At 32.3% G+C, this 22,891-nt stretch overlaps 2 protein-coding genes across 2 annotated transcripts in view; both read left to right on the forward strand.

Moving 5' to 3' along the window:
- dx (deltex E3 ubiquitin ligase) overlaps positions 1 to 3,946 on the forward strand; it is a 29,738-nt gene extending 25,792 nt beyond the window's left edge. The window contains exon 11 of the mRNA XM_089636456.1: positions 787 to 3,946. Within this exon, the coding sequence (XP_089492582.1) occupies positions 787 to 1,026 (240 nt within the window). The 3' untranslated portion in view covers positions 1,027 to 3,946. The remainder of the gene's footprint in view (positions 1 to 786) is intronic.
- A 10,978-nt stretch (positions 3,947 to 14,924) lies between these two features.
- The window catches only part of LOC149420198 (putative inorganic phosphate cotransporter), a 93,151-nt gene continuing 85,184 nt past the window's right edge, over positions 14,925 to 22,891 (forward strand). Inside the window, exons 1-2 of the mRNA XM_089636316.1 lie at positions 14,925 to 15,053; positions 19,865 to 20,001. Of these exons, the coding sequence (XP_089492442.1) occupies positions 14,981 to 15,053; positions 19,865 to 20,001 (210 nt within the window). The 5' untranslated portion in view covers positions 14,925 to 14,980. The remainder of the gene's footprint in view (positions 15,054 to 19,864; positions 20,002 to 22,891) is intronic.

Raw genomic sequence — 22,891 nt, forward strand, 5'->3', positions numbered from 1 at the left:
CTTGTTATTTCACAATTTAATCATTTAAAATAATATAAAGTATATTTGCGGCACATTCCAGAGTGGAAGATACTCGGTATCGCCCCTGGTGTATGACCACTATTCAAATTTGAAACGTCGCTTGATATGGCTTTAGTTGTGTCAGATCTTCCAGGTACTTTCCTCTTCCCCATCTTCTTCCCCACCCTACAAACTTCAACCTCACAACATAGCCCAATTAGTTTCACTGGCTCCAGACGTTTGGAAGCAGTTGTGACTCTTCTGCGGTATTAACATAAAAAAAGGAAGCATTTTTACCCTATAAAAACGCGACGATATCTTTAAAATGACCCCATTTTGTTTTGTTAGATAATCTAAACTCCAAGATCCACTTAAAAGACCATTCAAATGGGTAAAATCAACTCTGAAAATGATTTTTAAAGTTTATCGCATCACACATCACTCATCACCAGATCAGCATTTCCTCAGCTGTTTAGAATTTTTTGTATGAACTCCATACTGCAACGCACACTAATCAATATCCTAACAGCATCGCCTCGGACAAGCTAGACTACGAGGCGAGGCGCTGCCAATCCGATGTCAACCTTTAATCTGTTCTATGCTCCACTCTGAGAAACTTCATATGAATTAAATAAAGAAGAACCGTCAACCACAGAGACTTCCAAAGATTACTCATAAGTGTATCAAATATAGAACCTCTTAAACGAGCCACAAATCATTCAACTCCGCATTGTCTACATTGTCAATTATGTATTTGTTTGGAATTAATATCACCATTTTCTTCAGGTCCTCAACTTGCTGTCGATAGCCTGGGAGCGTCGGCTCGTCTTCACCATCGGCCGCTCTGTGACCACAGGGCGTGAAGATGTGGTCACATGGAGCGGTATAGAACACCGTACAGAGCGTGGCCAGTTCTCCGCGACCGGTGAGACTGCACTCTTCCTGGAGCGTGTGATACGACAGCTTAACATGCGCGGGGTGAGCGACGGGCAGGACGAACAGGGGCTGTATCAGGAACTGTCATAACGAAGATAGTCCAATCCATGATGTAATTCACCTCTCTACTCCTGGTGGACTTGAAGGAGATACAAAGGATGAAGTAATCTGATTGCTTTTCTGGTTTCTCTTATGTTGATCTATCTTTCTGATGCTCTTGCAAAGGAAATCTAAAGATTTGAAGTTGGATCCAGTTAGGATAACAGTTAGAGAATAGAACTCCAATTATAGATAAATGAACTAAGGGAAGTTGAAAAATTGATTTAAATCCAAAGGATTTTTGGAGATTGGTGTACAAAATTTTAACATTATGTGGGTTTGAAGAGAAAGAAAGGAGATAATTGGTGGTAAATGGGATAAGAGGAAAGCTGTTGGAACTTCCTACTACAGAGCTGAAGAGTTATTTATGAAAAACTCAAGAGTTTGTGTCAAGTGGTAGATACACAATTTATTATTAATAAACAAAGATTTTGAGCAGCTGTAAAAAGAACAAGACTACCATAATATTCAAGTAGGCCAATTTTAAATTATGAAAAGTTTGTAAAATAATATATGTGTTGAGAATTTCAGATGTGAATTCGGTGACTTTTTGAAAAAATTTTATAGAATCCCATATTTGGAAGAGTGGAAGATACTACCAGTATCGCCCTGGTGTAAGACCACCATTCAGAATTGAAACGTTGCTCCAAATGGCTTTAGCCGTGTTTAGTGACTAGATCTGAATAGCCAGGTACTTCCCCACCTTCCTCTTTCCCTTCCCCACTTACCTTCAGCCTCACAACATCCCCCAATTGGGGATGCCATAGTCTCACTGGCTCCAGACGGGAGCAGTTGGGACTCTTGTGAGGTATTCACTATAAAAAAAAAAAAATATTTGGGAAGATGAATTTAATCCTCGGGCATGCGCACTTTTGAAATTGCTTTTTTGAAAAATTTGTTTTGTTATTTGTTAGGCCAAATTTCACATTTTTTATTTATGAATTACAAGGGAATTATCTTATCTTATCTTAGAAGAGCTTAAAAAAATATTTAAAAAATTTGATAATAATCAGTTTACAGGTGAAAAATAATTTGAAGGATCAGTTAAAAAAATCAAACTTTTTTTGTTAATTACTGATTTGGAAAACTTACTTTTTGAACACTAATGAATGGAAAATGGTAAACTGTAACTGTAACAGCACTTAGGCAAGACAAAAATAAATAAATTAAAAAAAAATAGGACAGTAGTCAATTTTCTAGGTACCTAAACTTACATTACTGCAAGATCCATCTTCCTTGAGGTCGTCAAATTTGTCACTGAACTGAGTGATCCCGTCACACCTCTCATCTTAATGAGTAACTTGAGGATACTGAGTGCCTCAGAGCAAAAAATTCAAATAAAGTCACCTTGAGAAGTGCAGCCGATTTGCCACGCACACGCATGGCCGAGGGTTAAATATCTTGTTTGGGATTGTGAAATGTTGTATGTTGTTGTATATTATTAATCCAAGTATATTTTTTTGGAAACATTGTGTGAAGTGAATGGGGTACTAAGCGAACAGCTACAAAAATATGCCATAAATATCTTTACCTGTTAATTATTATTATTTATAGTTATTATAAAATGTAAACTTTCATGACATTTAGGAAATTATTTCCTGCATTTATCTTCCTCTGAATCTCCTAACAACATAATTTGTAAGATATTTTAGTGCATGTACGTTTAGGGATTATTGCCCAAAACCAATATGAATCCAAAGTCAACTTTCTTAACCTCTGCCCTATGGAGGCTGTAAATAGGCTTAACATTTACATCATAGTTGCTTGAATTCTAACACATTTGGATATTATATTAAATAAAATTACTTTAATTTGTGTTTGACCTGTTGACTGTGATGACGTTTGTGACCTTGAGAAAAAATGATATGCTGAAAAATTGTAGATAGCATAAAGTGCATACATCAAATAAAAAGTATTTTCTAAAGCAATATTTAGCGAAAGCGATTCTGAACTTATTCTTCATACAGTTCTTTTGTACATAAGGGTTAGTATCACTTTAAAAAATTCATCAATTTTAGTATGCAAGAGACCGGTGTCCCATCCACAGTCAACAGGTTTTGATCCTTGTCGGTTTTCAATAAACTCCCCCCACCGAATGTTGACTGGACATATTTTTCACAATATTACTAGGTTACTAAATTGACTTTAAATAAATTTTATGCAATCATTTACAATTTATGTATTAGAAAAGTATTTTTTTCTGTTTAAGATAAATTGATCTTCCTTTAGTATTTTAGTAGATGACATTTTATATATATTTAAATATAAAAAAAAATTAATACCTTAAATCCGCCATTCAAAAGGGCAGCAAATTATTATCACAAATATGAAACAAAAGGTGATAAGTTTTTAATATAACAATGCCATATTTGCCGAAAATATCCACTTTTGGCTTGTTATCATTGATAGAGACAAGACATATGTATTTATATTTCTGGTTATTAAAGTTAATTTTGTAAAGATAAAGATATTATAAAATGTATAAACAATGTTTATAATGTGATTTATAAAACTAATGCTCAAAGTACAAAAAAGGTATTGCCATTGCAGCTACTGTTATAAACTCTTGCCAATTTAGAGTTGAGCATTAAAAGGCTTTTTTTATATATCACCAATATGGCTAAAAAACACTGATAATTATATAAAAAATAATTACTCTGGATATTAAAAATTATTTTGCAGCTTTCTTTAATTAAAAATTATGATAAAATAGATTATTATTTACATTATTGTCCTTCTCATTTTTGTATGTTACTCTGAAGTTTATGAAGCAATACACTTTTTTTAAAAATTGAATTATTTTGAGATCTTATAATTATTATTGTAAATAACTGCCTTCCTTGTGTAGTTGTTTGTTTTTATTATACATAATTATATGTTCCGTTTTGTAACTTTTGATGATACACAATTATATGTTCCGTTTTGTAACTTTTGATGATGAATAATTTTATGTTCCGTTTTGTAACTTTTGATGATACATAATTATATGTTCCGTTTTGTAACTTTTGATGATACACAATTATATGTTCCGTTTTGTAACTTTTGATGATACATATACGTATTTGCGATCTTCCAACTGTAAATTAATGTCTTCCTTACGTTAAGAATAGGATTTATTTACATAAATAAATGTACATTTTATTATCATAGTAGCAATAATTATTATACAAACTTATTTCTATTTAGAAAAGTACACATTATTGTATTTGAAGTTTTCGTGAATAATGATTAACCTGTTAACCGGGGAGTTCAGTTTTGAATTACGAAGCATATAACGGGCGCGAACTCCTTCACTAGGACGTATCAATACGTCACGCCCGGTGGACGTAATTTCATATTTTTATTTTTTTTTATTTATGCATCAAAAAAAGTGAAAACATTGAATTAAAAAATAGAATATTTACAAATAATTATAAAGATTACAAAAAATATAAAAAAGGTTATAATTACAGAACAAAAATAAAAGCACACAGATAAAAGAGAAACATTGAATTAACAAAATTTAAATATTTAAAAATTAAAAACTCAATTTCCGTGTGATATTCTCGAAAATATACATCCCGCTCGTTCCAGGGCGCAACATATATTTCAAGGACGTATTCATACGTCCTACCCGATACTGTTTACGTTTATTTATACGTCCCGCCCGGTTAACAGGTTAATGCAAACTTTGGAAGTGAAATTATTTTATTTATTTTCAATATGACGCTACAAAGTGAATTTGCAATTAGTTGTTTGAAAATTATTATATAATTATTTGTTATTCTGAGATCTACGTTATATTTTAAACTAGTGATGCAATTTTTTTTGTAAGCGTTTTGTTATCAAAATGAAGGCTATTAAAAATTACGTGGTTAAGATTTTTTAAGACTATGGCCAGGTACATCATTTGATTTTGAGCTCGGTTTGGTTGGAATGTCGAACTTAGCGCGGTTTGTAACATAATCTGTACATGGTTGTAAGCATAGATATCAGCAATATTAAACATAATGTCTATGATTTTAATAGATGAATGTGTTTCTTTTTTCTCTGTAAAACCAAACTGTTGTCTACGTGAGTGGTATATCTATGCTTTCTACTATCAATGTGAGATTGCGGTCTTTCAAGATGTCAACGACAGCAGTATATATTTAGGCGGGTTTAATTTATCCAGAATGAAGAATCGTGTTGACAATTTTTAATAAAGTTCCCCACTACAAACAGCATGGAGTTGTCTTCCAAATGGGAGATTATTTTTTTTATTTGTTTTAATTATTTTATTTATTTATTATTATATTCATAGTATTTTAGTTTATTTTTATTTATTTGAATTTTTTTTATTTATTTGAATTTTATTTTGACTTTTTCCTACTCCGACGTTCAACAAGTTAACTGACGAAATATTATATACCCTTCTTGTTTCATATATTTATGGTTGCATCACTAATATGTATAATCTAAAAATAATGATTTAAAGAGGCAATAATTTTAAATTATAAATGTGTTGTACTGACGACAGTGGCTTCCTTTATGGTGATATTCCTTAAGAAAACATTATTATTTGTAGATCTTTACAACTCCTAATATGTACGTAGTTAGTGAATCCAGCACATGTTTGACTAAGCACATTTATATTTTAATTTTTAAACTTATACATTCGGTCAGTATTGTTAAAATTACAAATGTTTCGTTCTATGTACATATCTTTTAGTTTATTTAGTTGATGTTTTAAATGAAGACATAGAAATATCCTATTTTAATTTTTATACAAAGTTGATAAACTTTTAAAGAGTAATCATCACAAATTATTTAAGTTAGTTAATATTTTAACTTTTAATTAATGGTTAAATTTTATTTTCACAGACTTCCTATGGGAAGGGTAGTTCTACCTTTTACGCCAGTTCTACTGGAATAATTTTATGTCGATCTCTTTGTAAAGGTCTCAAAATTATATGTATTTAAAAGTATGAAGTCTTCCCCATCTTCAAATTCTTGTATTTTGTATGGAAGAATATTTCATCAAAAGGAAACTATGTTTAAACACATTTCTGGCAAGTATTATTTGCACTGGCACTACGCTTAATATGAATTTCTTCAATTTGTTTTGAATTGCTATGTCTTCGAAAAGAATTAAAATATTTTAATAAAAATTTCTACTAATAAATTTCAGCATACTCAAGCTATAAAAGTACTAGGTTAAAATCGAATATTATTTTAAACGCAACTCAATTAACCTTTTAATATGTTTATTACGGTCAGCCTATCGGTATTTGCCCATACCTGCTTTCTTTAAATACGCCCAACATCTCTGGCACCCTTGCACATAGGAGTTCAGTGGGTTCGGAACAGAGATAGAGGATTCAAATTAGGTTTCACGGTCATAGAAATCCTCATTCCAGGAATTGAATTATTATAATAACAAATAATATACCATCCTTTTGTTGAAATACCGATGTAAGCGAAAGGTACGAAGATATATATATATATATATAAAAGAAGACTTGCATTACGATTCGATAATTATGTACATATAGTTGGGACCTTTACAGAGAGATTGGTGTATAATATTAATATAAAAACATTGAACAATTCCGTCTTTTCTGCCATTGAAATGAGGCCGGCGCAAAGGTAGAACTACCCTTCCTGCCGTTAAGCATCAATCGACCGAACGGATAGAACTACCTTTCCCGCCCGAAGTGTGTTAATCATCATTTAATAAAGTCTTTATCATTCTTCTTCCCAACACATACAGTAGAACTGATGCCTTCTCTGAACAATTTATAAAAATATTATTATGAACCTGTAATTAAATTAAAATATTACTGAAGGCTGAAAAATACTGTTTTGTAGGGAGAAACATCAAACTGGACATTTATATTAATTTTTCATTTACAGCAATTCCTATTATCTAAAGTCAAAGTATAACAAAAACACTTGTAAAGGGCATTAAAAAAGCTTAAATTTTTATGATAGACAAACACCTAATTTACAATTTAGAGCAATATTCGTGTACGTATTTTAATGTTTATAAATATAACATTGGCGCAAAAGTCATCACCCTATCGAAAGATCATCGGAGTCATCAAAAGTCATCATGACTAGAGTATTAGGAAATTGAGTGATGACTTTTGCGCCACCTTGTAGTTAATTAAATCACCTCAAAATCACACTAAAATATAATTATAAAACCACTATAAAAAACGTAGATAAATAAATATTGAATAGTGTACAAAGATGTAAAAACATTTATCTATAAATAGTTACAATAATAATTGCTTTGTATTACATAAATATATCATCTTCATTGTTAACAAATCACTTCCATAATCTATTTATACAAATCATTTAATTTGTAAGATATGAATTATATTAGCTAATAACATTGTAACAGTAGTGCCAAATGATACATATTTTATATTATTATATATATTAAATATAGTTCCATGACATTGTGCCTTTAAATGAATTATATCAAGCCATAACTTATCAAAAGAATATAGGGATTATTGTAAAAAAAACGTAAATAACTACATAATAAATATGTATTTATTTCTTTTAAGTCTCCGAGTTCAACCATCCACTTGCACTTAATATATTTTCCCGACACTCCATTATCTGTTCATCCTCTCTACATGCCCAATCCATGTTAGCATCCCTTTCCTCTTGATAATTAACGTACTTATGCTAGCTTTACACTCGTAAGTAAAATTTACGACTTAAATTAGTTTTTGATGAATTATTCACAGGTGAATTTACTTATAATATGCATCCAACTTATGGTAATTTATGCTCACGGAAGTTGTTCGGAAGTTAAACTCACGTAAATGCTGACAGCGACCGCTACACCTGTCATTTTATTTGCGGTAAGATGGCTTCTTGTAAACAACGATTTTCTGCTGCCGAATTTTCGCAATTTTGTCAATATAGACGAAAAGACACAAATAAAGTTTTGGAATAGAAGTTGGCTTGAGATAAACAATTCTCCACGCGCTTTTGTTCCGTTAACGGCGAAATTGGGTAGAATTGAATGGAGTTCTTTAATTTTATCCGAATGACAACCAGATGTTAGCAACCGACTGCAAATTCAAATACATCATGTTATAAACAGAAACATTGAGATTAGAAAGGATTGGATCGATAATTAAAAAGAAGGTTGCTCGTTTTCAGAAAGCCTTTTTCCACCTGGAAAATAAATTATATCTCTTTGTTTTTTGGAATTGGAAAATTTTCTTTCTGTTTACTTTCGTTTTCTTGATAGCTAGTGCTTATTTGAGTTTTATTTTTTATATTGTTTTCGGAAGATAATAATGTACTTATCCACTTATCCTAATCAAATTTTATTTCATTAAAAAAACTAGTTTTCAAAGGATAAAAAACCTAAGGAAACCTGTTTTAATTTTTGACATCTCGCGTCGGTGTGTTTAGGTACCATTTCTTAAGGTAAGCGTCTCAACTTATCAAACTGATTTCGTAAGCTGTGAGAAGGCTGTAAGTTCTAAGCTATTTACGAGAAAAACTTATGTCTGAAAGCGGCCTTACATCTTGCATTCTTTGCCTGTAATTTTGTTAGTGATCATGATTCTTGAGTTCTTTTGTGGTTATGGCTCGATATAGACTTGTAAATTATTTGTATTATTATATTAAAATTACAAACACATATTATTGTACAAGATATAGATTTCATGTTTTATGAAATATATTAAATGAATAAACCCAGTAAAACAACAGCTTTTATTCAATTTTAAATAATATCCCATTCCAATGTTTTTTTAAATTTATTTATTTTGCTTTTGAAACAGAGCATAGAGTGAATAATGAAATAGAGGTAACAGTGAGCGGCTTGACACATCAATATTCATCGCTAGAGGTAGAAATAAAGCCTGGTATGCCTGTGACATGTCCTCTAGTGCTTTGGATACTGAGGTGATTTTCTCACAAAAACGGCGCTATATAAATAATACAATCATTATTAAGACATGACAAACTTGAGAAACTTGTAGTGGTTGGATATTGGGCCTGTACCGGACAAGTTGTTGGAGAAATCGAAGACGAAGATGTTCTTCCACAACCATCTTCGTTTTCTATTTTCCATGCCATTGAACACCGCTCAGCGAGGTGAAACGAGGTGTGGGGGGTGGTGTGAGGTTTATATTTACATTGAGATTCAACACCTGAGCCTCACTTTCCCCCGGCCTGCTTCTTCCCCTCACTGCGAGTATGGCGGATTGATGGGTGGCCACCTCAGGTTGGTTCACCTGGCGGACCAATGAGAAGCGGCGCTTATATTAAAGTGAAACTATGGACATGAAGCTGAAGAATATTATTGTCTTTGTTATGTTTAGGATTAGTTTATGAGAGTTCGGCCCAAGGTATTACAATGTAAATAATACAGATGGAAAGGCCGGATTCTCTTTGCAGAATACATGATTAAACAATAATGTACATTTAGTTTTTAGAAAGATATTTATGATTCCCCTGATATTGGTCGGGCCAGGGACCCACTCATATTTTTGTATCTTTATTTCATATTTTAATAAACATGCTGGAAGAAAGTAGTTTGGGTCGGGTGAAAGATGGTAAAGAGGAGCATTTTGTAAATGATGATGTCATCAGCTACGCCGATGATGCAACACGCCAAACATTCGCACCACACGAATAGGGTTCGCACATTGACTCGCCACTCCTCCGGGACCAGGAGTGGGGGTCCGAAATAAATACAGGTGCGCTGGCCTTTTTCCAATCAGTAACCTCGGTACTATCAGTCACGGACTTCGGACAACACTCACCAACTGCTCTCTTCGCGATTTTTCTCCCTCCCTGACTGCTTTTTGCCTGCTTCTACCCTGGAGCTTGTTTGACTCTGCACATCATTGAACCCCGACTTATCTATCCCTTGGATACCCGAGCGAAGCAGCAAACTCGCACCCTAGGACCAGGCCCATCATAAGCAAGTATGTAGCGGCTTTCCCAGGACTGACCATCACCCTATTTTACAGTCTATTGATATTGGTTAAGATAAACTTTTTATGGTTGGATAAAGAAACTTGTTGTGGTTGGAGTTGAGTAGGAGAAAATTTTTAGTTAGAGATTGGAGATTGGGTGTGAGAAACTTGTTGTGATTGGTGATAGGGCGGGAGAAACTTATTGTGGTTGGTGATTGGGCTGGAAAACTCATGTTGTGGTTGGAGATAGGGTGGGAGAAACTTATTGTGGTTGGAGATTGGGCACAAGAAACTTGTAGTGGTTGGTGATTGGGCTGGAAAAAACATGCTGTGGTTGGAGATAGGGTAGGAGGGGTAGGAGAAACTTGTTGTGGTTGGAGATAGGGTGGGAAAAACTTATTGTGGTTGGTGATTGGGCTGGAAAAAAAAACGTGTGGTGGTTGGAGATTGGGCACAAGAAACTTGTAGTGGTTGGTGATTGGGCTGGAAAAAACATGTTGTGGTTGGGTATCAGCATTCCGTGTATGGGAGAACTATGAATATCGTCTCTTGACGAAGTGGTTGGTGATTGGGCTGGAAAAAACATGTTGTGGTTGGGTATCAGCATTCCTTGTATGGGAGAACTATGAATATCGTCTCTTGACGAAGTGGTTGGTGATTGGGCTGGAAAAAACATGTTGTGGTTGGGTATCAGCATTCCTTGTATGGGAGAACTATGAATATCGTCTCTTGACGAAGTGAGAGTGTGATGATCCGGATCCTCAAAAGTGAGGAAAGTTAGAAGAATTTTCCACCCTGGCCAAATAACAATGCATTCAGACATTTTTTGATGAAAGAGAATGATGAATATTCAATAATATTTTTTGTTTTAGTTTTTTTTCTTCTTATTTTGAGCATATGTATCTACTACCTATTTTTGTAACTCAGAATATTGCACGATTCTTGTTTGATTTAAAAAGATAAGTACTAAGGGCCAGTTTCACAGAAATTGAACAATTCATCAAATTTCAAAGCTAGTTTTTAAGTTCTGTGAAAATTCTATTCAAGTTCTGTTATTATGTTTGTTGTAGTAATAAAGTGAAATATGTGTATTATAATGTATGTATTATTATTATTTATGTGTATTATTTTATGATATTCCAGAAAAAAATCCTAAAGGTCATCGATCAACTACATACATATATACTTGGATCCGAAGTTTTTCTAACAGATCAATTATTATCCACTAATAAACTAAACTGAACACCTTTCTCTAAACTCCTATTACTTTGAAAAGTGAAAGTCACTTCAGAAATATCCCATGCAGTAAAACAAAATATATAGGTACCTACTAAGTATGAAGTACCTATATCATACCTAGCAAAGAAGGATTCTATTATTCGAAGGAAGTACGTAGTAACTTTTTTTATGAGAATATTTTTATTTATGACATTGTGGAAAAATTGGATATTTAAAAACGGTGATTACACCCATATATATAGTAGATAACGTAGAAAGATATTAGCTGAATCACGAAATATACACAAAAAAATCTGGATTGCGCCGGTTTTAAAAAGGTTAAACAATGATCGTGTGAAAAAGGTGCCCAAATAGGTATTCTTATGTGTTTACTCTAGAAGGAAAATTCCCAACTGTAATTAAATAAATATTATTGCAAAAAACATTTGACCATAATGGCACTATTAATCACTGATACCGTATGGCTAGCGTTCTAGACATTTCCCAAATAACAACAAAAAATTAGCAGTCAAAAGAACAAAATAAATGGTAAATAAATTTTGACCATAATAATATGATTCCATGACGCTTGATCCTCCGGCAGTTGATTCCTCTGCCAGTTGATCCCTCGAAAACTTGATCTCCCAAAGGATTATTAAACTGTTTGATGACCAGATCTGAATAGCCAGGTACTAGCCAACCTTCCTCTTACCTCCCCCCCATAACTCACAACATATCAATAAGTGCAATAATTTCACTAGCTTCAAACGGTTGGAATCATGTGGGAATCTTGCATGGTATTCACATTAAATTAGTATATTACATTAGCGACATCCCCGACTGCACGGTGCACAGATAACTTTGTACATTGCTATGAGTTGCCCATATCCTCCGTTAATTAAGCATCCCTACGACTACAAATCATAGAGGATACACCACCACATTGATCACGCAGCAATATAGTGTAAAACATGCCTTAGTCATGTGCAATCAGAAGGATCACCTCATATGATGATCGACGATAAACAGAAGTATGCGATAACGTAAAAATCATGCCCATAAAAGGAATGATTAACTACGGACGAGGGGGAAAAAGAGGGGGGAGAGACTAAACAGAAAGGGAAACGGGAACACATAGCGGGACGGCCCTTGAGTTGGGAGAACTCGGCACTTTTTTACTTATTTTTATATTAATTCCACACAGGAGGCCTTAAAGAAAATAATTTCCCTCAGGTCCTATGTCATCTTTGGGGATGCTGTGTGGAGGGTAGAGGGTAGACTTTAGGTCAGAGAGCCGTGGAATTCATGTGGGAGTCCGCTGTGCGGGTTATTACCAACACATAGCGGCAAGGCCGAATGCAGTTTTACTCTAAATTCTGGAGGGTTGAACCACGCTATGGACCTGAGAAGCAACCCAAACGTCCCACATCGGTTCACAGCAGTAAACGCTTTTAAATATATGGTACCTCTAGCAAACGTAATTAAACAAAACCAGTAACTTCCAGCATACAATTGTTCCATGCAATAAATTAGATAATTTCGTAATAATGCATAACTTTTATTTATTTATTTATTTATACTGGGGTTTTACAGATGTTCTCACTTACGTGAGAACTATCCAGTTACAAAAATAATAAGGGAATTTGCGGTTTTTAGATATAACATTTTAAACTCCTCGGTGAGTTCTTCAAATATTAACGCACGTCATGGAATGAATTGAAATAAAATGATTGTTTGCCTTCTCGGGCAATTTACGGCGGTGAGGAGAGATTAGGTTCTATTGGTTCTAGTATGACATGTGTGTTGATTGTGTCTTCTTAATGAAATTCCGAGAAAATTCTTAACTAAAAAGTTATGAGAGTATTTTATGTCTTGAGAAAACTACCCTACTAAGTAGAAACACGGTCATTCCAAGTGGTAGGAAGGACCTGAAAACTTTAACCAGCGATTCCTGCATGGATTCCGTTAAATAGGTACCTTATTTGTAGTAAAAAATGTTAATGTGACATTTTTTTAGAGTAATCTCGCTCTTGGAAGAAAAGCAATGATAACTAAACAATAATTTTACATTTTTAAAGAATCCGAAGTTCTCAAGTGTAAGACCTAAGACATCAGGGAACATATATGTACCTAGATGCAACACGACAGCTACACAACACCACTACGTATTCCTAGACTCGAAACTATTTAACGATTTATAAACAAACTAAACTTTAAAAAAAATACCGTGCGCTTGAAAGACAGGCAATATGAAGAGAAAGGAGTGACTTGTGTAAGACTTTAAAAGTTTTATCTGGACATTATAGTTGTCCTGGCATCCAAGAAAACTTCTCCACCAACAAAAATATAAATCTCCGTGGACACAATTTTTTTTTAATAAAAGACCTTTTGCATCCAATCCTAGGAAACACTTCCTTGCAAATACAGTACCTAGTGATGCTTGGAACAAACCTCCACAACATGTCATCGATTCTACTAATAAAAACCAATTTGAAGCTCGATTGGATCCTTATTTGGACAAGAAATAACAAAATTAAATACATTTTAAAAATTACATTACACATAAATACATAATATAACAATATTATTCATTTCAATGTTTTGCTGATTGAGCATAAAAGTGAACATTTGCAAAATTTACCGATGATTTTCAAATATATTCTTTAATATCCTTTTATATTTTGTGTGTATTTTACTGATTCTTATACTGTCGAATATTTGTAATATTTTAGATAATACTTACTGTAATTTTTTTGTAACTAGATATACCTACTACATGTACATACACCTTTATTATTTATAAGCATAAGTAAATAGAGTAGCTCCCCAGTTAGACCCGAGAATATATCTCTAATAACTGGGTAATGAAATTAGTAAATAACAATGTTATGTACCATATTATTGATAATTTGTGTACCCTTTCTTAATAATTTCAATTAAAAAAGTTTGTAACTTTGCATGTATAACAAAAACATTAAATAAATATAAGATAAAGTCTTATTTAATGAAATCAAAATAGGTTTCATTTACTAATTAGATTATCTGTTGCTATCGGGGATTATCTTCTGTTATCAATAATTATTATCTGTTGAGTGTTAACATCTAAACATGTGTTTAGATATTATTATAGGAAAGCTTTTTAATGTTCTTTATGTATCCGTCAGATTGGATTACACTGTTGTCATGTGCACTTTACAAGAGTTTCTCTGGCTTTGAACAGGAGAACTACACCTAGAAAGACAGTTCGTTCCACATACGGGTGGTTTTACAAAAAACCGAGCTTAAGAAATGACATCGTGCTGCCGAAATTAAAAGTGTGCGGGCGTATCGCGTGCAGCTTTCGCCACAGAATTTCTGATGCATCTATTGGGTAACAACTGGATACCTTCCATCTGCCAGTTTATAACGAATTCCTGAAACTTTGTGGCCACCCTACACAACCACCTATTTAATCAAAACGCGTCCATGTTTTAGTCTTCTTTATTGCATACGATGTGAGGGATGCATTAAAATAATAATTAGCTAAGTAATACTTAAATCTTCGGGTAATATCATGTCACACATGTGCAGAGAAATTCGATTCGAAGACAGATCCTAGATAGATGGCATTTTTTGAAATAATTAAATACTTAAAAAATCCCAAATTGAGGAGAGATTTGCTTTGTGTTCCAATTTTTTAAAACAAAAGACTCAATCAGTAAATAATATTATAAGATTGAATAAATTAATTTAAACTATCGTGTGACTATTGTAAATTCTGATTTTGATACTTTTAACAAATAGTGTGAGTGTAATAATATATTGGAATGGATCGAAAAGAAAAACCCTTCTGCAAAGAAGACTGTGCATATAATGCTTTAGAAGGAGGGGCTCCGAAAGGTTAGTTTCGTACGATATTTTTTCGTTAGAATAAAAAAATCTCGATACACACAGTGTCCCACAAGGAACTGTATAAGGGCCTCTACTCCTTCTTAATGCTTAAATAATATTGATATATCTGATAGAATTTTCTCATTTGCAGACGATACTGCAATAACAGTTAAAGGAAAACGTACAAAGTCGCAACCAATAAAGCTAACAAATGTATTGCTATTGTCAAGTGAGCCAGATAAAAATCTTCTAACTTAAAATTATGATATTATTATTTTTTCCCTTTCTATAACACTCGAAAGTCAGCTCCTAAAACTAATTTTAATCTGAAGTTTCACAATGTTAATTGTAATCCGACAACTAACTCAAGCTTTGAAGAGTGATCTCTTGATAACCAGAAAAAAACACGTTAAGTACGTAGGTGTTAACACAAATTGTCAACTGAAATGCACCAACTAAATAAAAAAAAAACTGTAAATAAACTGATGCATGAGGTTAATACTTAAGGCCGAGTGTAGTTTTTTATTAATTTAAAATAATGATAATATTATTAAGCAAATCGATAATGATAGTGTTTTCAATAAGTAAATTTTTTTTTATACATTTTTTAAATTAACATAGGCTTAGTAATTATCAAAATCAAATCGAAAATATGACCTTTTTCAGACCGTAATACGTGCGTTTAAAAAAATACTATTAAAGGCTGAATATCGTCAAAAAATACCTGAAGGGGTTTTCTTTAAACGTACGAAAAAAAAAACTAAAAAATAAATAAAATAGGTTCGTAGTTTAATTTTTTCATAAACACTAATTGTTCTTGTTTTTAAAATGCAGATTATAAAACTTTGGATACGTTTATTTAACAAAACTAAACGATAAATTATTGGTATTATATTTTTCCATTTTTTAAAGTTAATTTAATATTTTTTATACTATAATTTAAGAAAGAAAACTCCTTCCCTTACCCACTTACCTTCAGCCAAACAACATACCCCAATTGGGGATGCCATAGTCTCACTGGCTCCAGACCGGAGCAGTTGGGACTCTTGTGAGCTATTCACTATAAAAATACTATGTAAAACCAAATGCCAAAATGTTTTTAATAGAGATATACATAATTAAGAAATGGGCACATACATCATCATACATGTCATAATATGGAAAATCAGGACTAAAGATATATGAAGAAATAATAATAATATAAAATGAAATGTCAGGCTTTCTGTAAAAATATTAAAATACATACAATTAAATTAAATGTTACCTTGTATATATTCGTTTATATTCTAACGTAGTATAAACTAATTAAATAAATAATACAAAAAAAATAGTGCCATCTGGTAACTGAAATTCATAACTTTTATAACGAAGATTTACATTACCGCCATCTTACTGTTTTCAGGCAAACGTTTTTAAAATAAATTCTAGTTAGAAAAAATATTGTTTTGGAAATGAACAACAGAGTTCGTGTGTGTCGAAAATAGTTGATTTTGTCATGTCTACAATCGGTCTTAATGCATGTATTTAAAGAAATAATTAACATAGTAAATATAAATATCATGAAACTTGATTACAATGCACTAGTTCATTCATACATTTCCTTTGGAATAATTGGTTGGGTGGAACCTAAGATAATCACATAAAACCTATAGAAAATTACAAAAATCAATTGTCAAGATCAAATTACAATATACAATTAAACTGATTGATCAGTTTTGTAAGATCTAAGTAAGAGAAAATAATGTACAAATAAAAAAAAAACTGAATAAACACATATAAAAAAAATATATAAATAATAAAATCAAAACTTACCCCTCCAGACAAATGATGCAAGAAAGTGATATTTTAGACCTAAAACAAACGTATAGCTCTCAATGTCTAACATTTATTTACACGTGCTTGTAGATATGGCACTTGTGCATATGCAGTACCCCATTGCAAAACCAGATTAGCCCAAAGAAATATTAATTTTACTATCCCTGAAATGTACAATTATTAACTACAGAAAACCCTTGAAGAGACCACGTTTTATCAGAACGTTAACTACATATTATAAAAAAATAAATCAAATTTTGGCTAAGACATTTTTCTTTCAAGTCAACTGTCGTAGTATTTACTTACATCAGTTTTGTTGTTGATATAACCAACGGCACAATATTTAGATCCGTTTATAAAACTTTTTCTTCTAAAAAAGGGTACCCAATTTTTATGTCTGGTTTAAAACTTATAATGTTAAATTTTACGTTATTTTTGTTTTTATTTAATTTACTTTTCTCTTTTATATGTTAATTTTATATTATTTATTTATTTTCAAAGAAAATTTACACCTTAATTACATGCTTTATTCTTATCATAGAGTTGTGATAATAATTACATAATCCCCACGCACAGGCTTTGCCTTTGTGGAATTTTATGTCACAAACTACAATGAAATTTTTTTTGTATAACTGTTTTTATAATTTTCTTAATCGCTTACGAAAAAATTGTACGAAACTATTACTTCTTGAAATATTACTCCATTCAGACACATTTGCACAACCAAGGCGTTGTGTATTTTTTAGTCAGGATGGTTAGTAAGTGATGGTTAGTAAGTGATGGTTAGTAAGTGAATATAGTATAGTTATACAAAACTCAGTTAATATACAAAAAGTGCATACAATTACGAAAATCTACTCAGATATAGAATACATTCATTTGCATACATCTAAATAAAGATTAAAAACGAAAACAAAAACAAATAAAAATTATATAATAACTCACTCAAATGACAAATAGTACGAAGGGAGGCAAAAGGCAAAAGAGACACAGAGACACGAGAGACACAAGAGACACAAGAGACACAAGAGACACAAGAGACACAAGAGAGCCAAGAGACACAAGATACACAAATAGAGACACAAGTAATATAAGATATCATTAGCGCAACATATTTTTTTTAGCAACAGCAGAACATTTTCTCTGAATCAGTATAAATTATAGAAGAAAATGCCTACTTCAGCACACTCTATCTTATTAAATATTATTAAATTTGTTTTAGATATGCATTCATATATTTATATTGAATAAATACATTTATATATTTATTGAGTAATTTATTTTTTATTTGTATTCTACTCAAGCGAAACGATAGGAAAATCTTCAATTTATATAAAGCATATTTTTTGGTATTCATAATGTACAAGAATTCGTTATAAAGATTAATAAAAAATAGTGATTTGGCATTAAGCTTCGCCTTAAACCACTTCAAGCAACGGTTAAATTCTAAACTGTGGTCTTGCACCACGGCAATACTGATTATTTGTAGTTAATAAATTGTCAAATATAATAATTAATCAAATAAAATTTGATAATTATGTTCCAAGGCCCGCTAAGCTCGAGATTCCAACAAAGCCGAGCTAAAAATCAACTGATATAAATACCGGACCACAGTGGCTACGGTCAAATAACACAGTGTGACATTCATAGAAACAAGACGAAATAGTATGTAGATATAAATACATTTTTTATTAGTTTACATTTATTTATTTATTTATGTCTATTCTTGAATACACATTTTACAAATGATTACAGTGGTTTATATTGTAGTACAGAGAAAAAAGTACAGAACAAAGGTATAAAAAATAAAGAACATAGGTTGATATAGGTAAAACTGTGTGTGGGTGATATTGTATGTTACGTGAACACCTCACTAGGAGAACCTGTGCTGAGGTGTTAACGTGTTTGTGATTGAGTGTGACAGGTATTTATGTGTTGTAGTAGAAAGTTATTATTATTTTTTTTTTTCACAGACATATATTGAAACATGAAAACACACATTTATATGTGAGTGTATGTATTTTTGGATAATTCTTGAAGAACGTGTATAATATTTAATTTTACTTATCATATTTTGGTTATGTTTGGTTTGGAATTATAATCTTTTGAATAAAGTGAATATCTTGATTTTTTTATCCAGGCAACGATATGTTTTTTGAGAAAGTTTGTAGATGTATTTGTAGTAATTAATTGTTTCAAAGTAATGGGCATACTGTTGAAAAGTTTGGTTGCGTAGTATTGAAAGTGTCTTTGTCCGTGTGTGGTGTGTGTTATCGGAATGTTCAGTGTTTTATTTGTTGATGACCTGGTTTTTATTATGGCTTTTGGTTGATTTGTAATATGAAGATTATTATGGATGAGATATAGGAGAGCAGTTTTGGCGTAAAGTTGTCTTATTGACATGACGTCTAGAGTTTTGAAGATTTTGTTTGAGTCTGTGTAGAATGGTACTTGCAGTATGAGTTTTATTATTGCCTTTTGAACTTTTTGAATTGGGTCAATTGTTCTGTTTGTAGCGCTTCCCCAAGCTAATATTCCATAAGTGGCAATGGATTGACACAGTGCAAAATATATTGATCTGAGTATTGTTGGTGGAAAAATGTTTTTGATGGATTTTATTAGGTGCAAGACTCGTTTATTAGTGATAAAATTAATGTGTTCAGTCCATTGTAAGTGTGTATCAATAATAACTCCTAGGTATTTTATTTGTTTTACCCTTTCGATGTGTTCGCATTGGCAATAGGATGATGTTTGTTTACAGTCATGCAAAAACAAGTTCAAGTTAGAAGGAGGTTGACCTCTTTGTGTAATACCATGTGTGATTTATTTACATTTTATATAGTGTTTATTTGAATTCTAATCAAGGGAAACGATAGGAAAAGTGTAAATTTATCTAATGCCTATATTTGGTATTCATAATATGGACCAATTCGTTATAAAGATTATTCGAAAATCACTATTTAGCATTAAGGTTCGTCTTAAGGTAGTTTGTTTGTTTTTTTCAGAGTTAGGATACGGAGTCCGCCATGTCCAGGCCCTGTTGATGTTTGTGTGTCTGACAGTGGCTTATGGCATGAGAGTCATCATGAGCGTGGCTATAGTCGCTATGACACACCAAAAATCCACGTCCCAAGATGTTTTGGTAAGTTGTTTGTTTGTTTTTTTAAATAATGGTTCCACGATAACTCAACACAGTGACTATTCAACACACCTTTCAGTCATTAAAAAGGATGAAAAAAAAATTGACCTAACCTAACCTACTTAACCCAGTTAGTAGAGTTTTTGTTTGATCACTTTATATAACTTTTTAAAGATGTGATGAATTATCATTTTGATGATTTATCCGGTCACCATCAATCTTACATAGTAGTTCCTATATGTATTAATCTGGTATGTTTTTGTAATGTATATTATAAAACTCTTTTAAGAATCAATAGCATTTTTCTTTTGAGTCTCTCTTCATTGATGCAAAATATGCCTAGATACACGGAGAGCAACTGATTTTTTTAAAAATTATCCAAAAACATTCCAACTTCGGAATCGATTTACTAGAAAACGAAACTCAAATAAAAAAAGGTATTCGATAAAACTCGATTTCAAAGGCTCGTCAGTTTCCCGCTTGTACCACTAATTTCCGGACAACATGTATAATGATACCCAGCTGTAAATTTTATAAATGTTCTGAAATAGAAAAAAAGTAAAATTTACCGGTTATGAATCTGCCCAAAAAGCGATTATTATAAATTATAATGCAGTGCAATATTTCGAGGTTATTTTGAGATAAGAATCTCTCAGGAGGCTTCTTTATATGAACCACTAAACAATTAAACTACTGTTTGAACAAACAAAACGCTAAATGACTTTCCATAAATACACACACGTAAACCTTTATCTTAACTTTATGATTTAGGTGACAGTGCGACGTCAAACGACGCGAAGTTGAATTTGCAGATCATGCTCAGTACCGAACTGGCAACATTTTTGAAGTCATGGAAATATTCTCAGGTTACGAATAACTATTATTACGACAGTAAATATTTGAATTGCTACTACTGCCATCATTGGCTGAGCGTAATGAAGTCCTGTTTTAACTCGACCGTTTCGTATTTCGTCTGTCTGTAAATTTGTTTGTACTTTCTGTTTCCGTTTCAAGATGTTGTCTGTTTTAATGGTAAAGAATCGTTTTTCAATTGCGAATCGTCATGTTTATTTGGACTTTCTTAACTCTTGACAGGCCAAGATGCCAAACAAAACGTCTGTACCAAGTGGGTCTTCCGACGACCCCATGCATTTTTCTGTCTTATGGGCTTTTAACCACTTTATGCTTTTGAACGAGCGGACTTTTATAAACAAACGAACTGCTCTCGCCAGATTTTTTTATTGTTTTTATTTTTTATTGTAGTTAGTCTTGTTTTATTTTTTTGAATATACAGGGTGTATCGGCACTAACCCGACAAACTTTAACCAGCTATTCCTTAGCACATTTGGAGTAAAAAATGTTATGTGCACTTTGCTGTCCGGTAACGTTTTTTTTTAATAAAAAATTAATTAAACATATTTTCACCACATGTCACCACTGTTTTATCCTTTGTCAAAATTTGAAAGCAACATCGCAACTCTCGCGTGTTGCTGCGAACGAAGCCCGTATTACATAATCCAGTACCAGAAAAGAAATATTTTATTTAACAATAATGATTATTCACATTTTTCGTATGCGAATCACTGATTGTCTTCTTGTATTGTACACATCAGTTTTATTTTTGTATCTAAATTGTTTCACCTCTGGAATGCTTTGGTTTCACCTCTTACGCGTTTCACGTATTAAATAGTCTAATTTTGAAACTAAGAAACTAATTAGTAGATTTCCTGAATTTATAATCGAAGTCCAATAATTCTGAGCACTTTTAAAAACAATTTTCCTCACTTAGGTACTTATCAATAATAATAATTGGATTATTTGAACAGCGCCGTTGTTTTTTAAATCACCGTAAGTGCTCTGTCAAAATGTTACTTGCTAGGCTATCCTACAACGTATATTTTTTAATAAATTTAGTTATTTACAACTTCGCGGAATGTGATTTATGAATATTATTGCTTATGTTAAAAGCCTTCCAGAATTACCGGAATATAACGAGCAGCTTGACACACTTAAGTTTATTTCCACTAATTTGAAGGTACAAAGAATGTATAGTTTTAAAAACAATCCCGATGAATCAAAAAACGGTTCATATAAAACTGCTGCGCAACACACTGAGACAAAGGAAAGCACTCACACAAACGTCATGACTGCATTGGATTGACCACCTGCAAATGAATGCTGCCAGATTGCTAATTTATTTAAACAATAATTATTAAATTTTATTTAAAATATCGCAATTTTTTTAAAAAATCGACAATAAATTACAACTATAATTTAAAAAAAATATTCTTAACCCCACGCTTTTTCGTAATTGATTAATTAATTCAGAATTTAAACGTTGCTTGAAATGACTAGCCGTATTTGGTGACCAGATCTGAATATCCAGGTTCAGAATTTAAACGTTGCTTGAAATGACTAGCCGTATTTGGTGACCAGATCTGAATATCCAGGTTTAGAATTTAAACGTTGCTTGAAATGACTAGCCGTATTTGGTGACCAGATCTGAATATCCAGGTTCAGAATTTAAACGTTGCTTGAAATGACTAGCCGTATTTGGTGACCAGATCTGAATATCCAGGTTTAGAATTTAAACGTTGCTTGAAATGACTAGCCGTATTTGGTGACCAGATCTGAATATCCAGGTTCAGAATTTAAACGTTGCTTGAAATGACTAGCCGTATTTGGTGACCAGATCTGAATATCCAGGTTTAGAATTTAAACGTTACTTGAAATGACTAGCCGTATTTGGTGACCAGATCTGAATATCCAGGTTCAGAATTTAAACGTTGCTTGAAATGACTAGCCGTATTTGGTGACCAGATCTGAATATCCAGGTTTAGAATTTAAACGTTGCTTGAAATGACTAGCCGTATTTGGTGACCAGATCTGAATA

The sequence above is a fragment of the Hesperophylax consimilis genome, chromosome 10 (assembly GCF_061612785.1).
Source record: "Hesperophylax consimilis isolate HC1 chromosome 10, BYU_Hcon_1.0, whole genome shotgun sequence".
Taxonomy (NCBI): domain Eukaryota; kingdom Metazoa; phylum Arthropoda; class Insecta; order Trichoptera; family Limnephilidae; genus Hesperophylax; species Hesperophylax consimilis.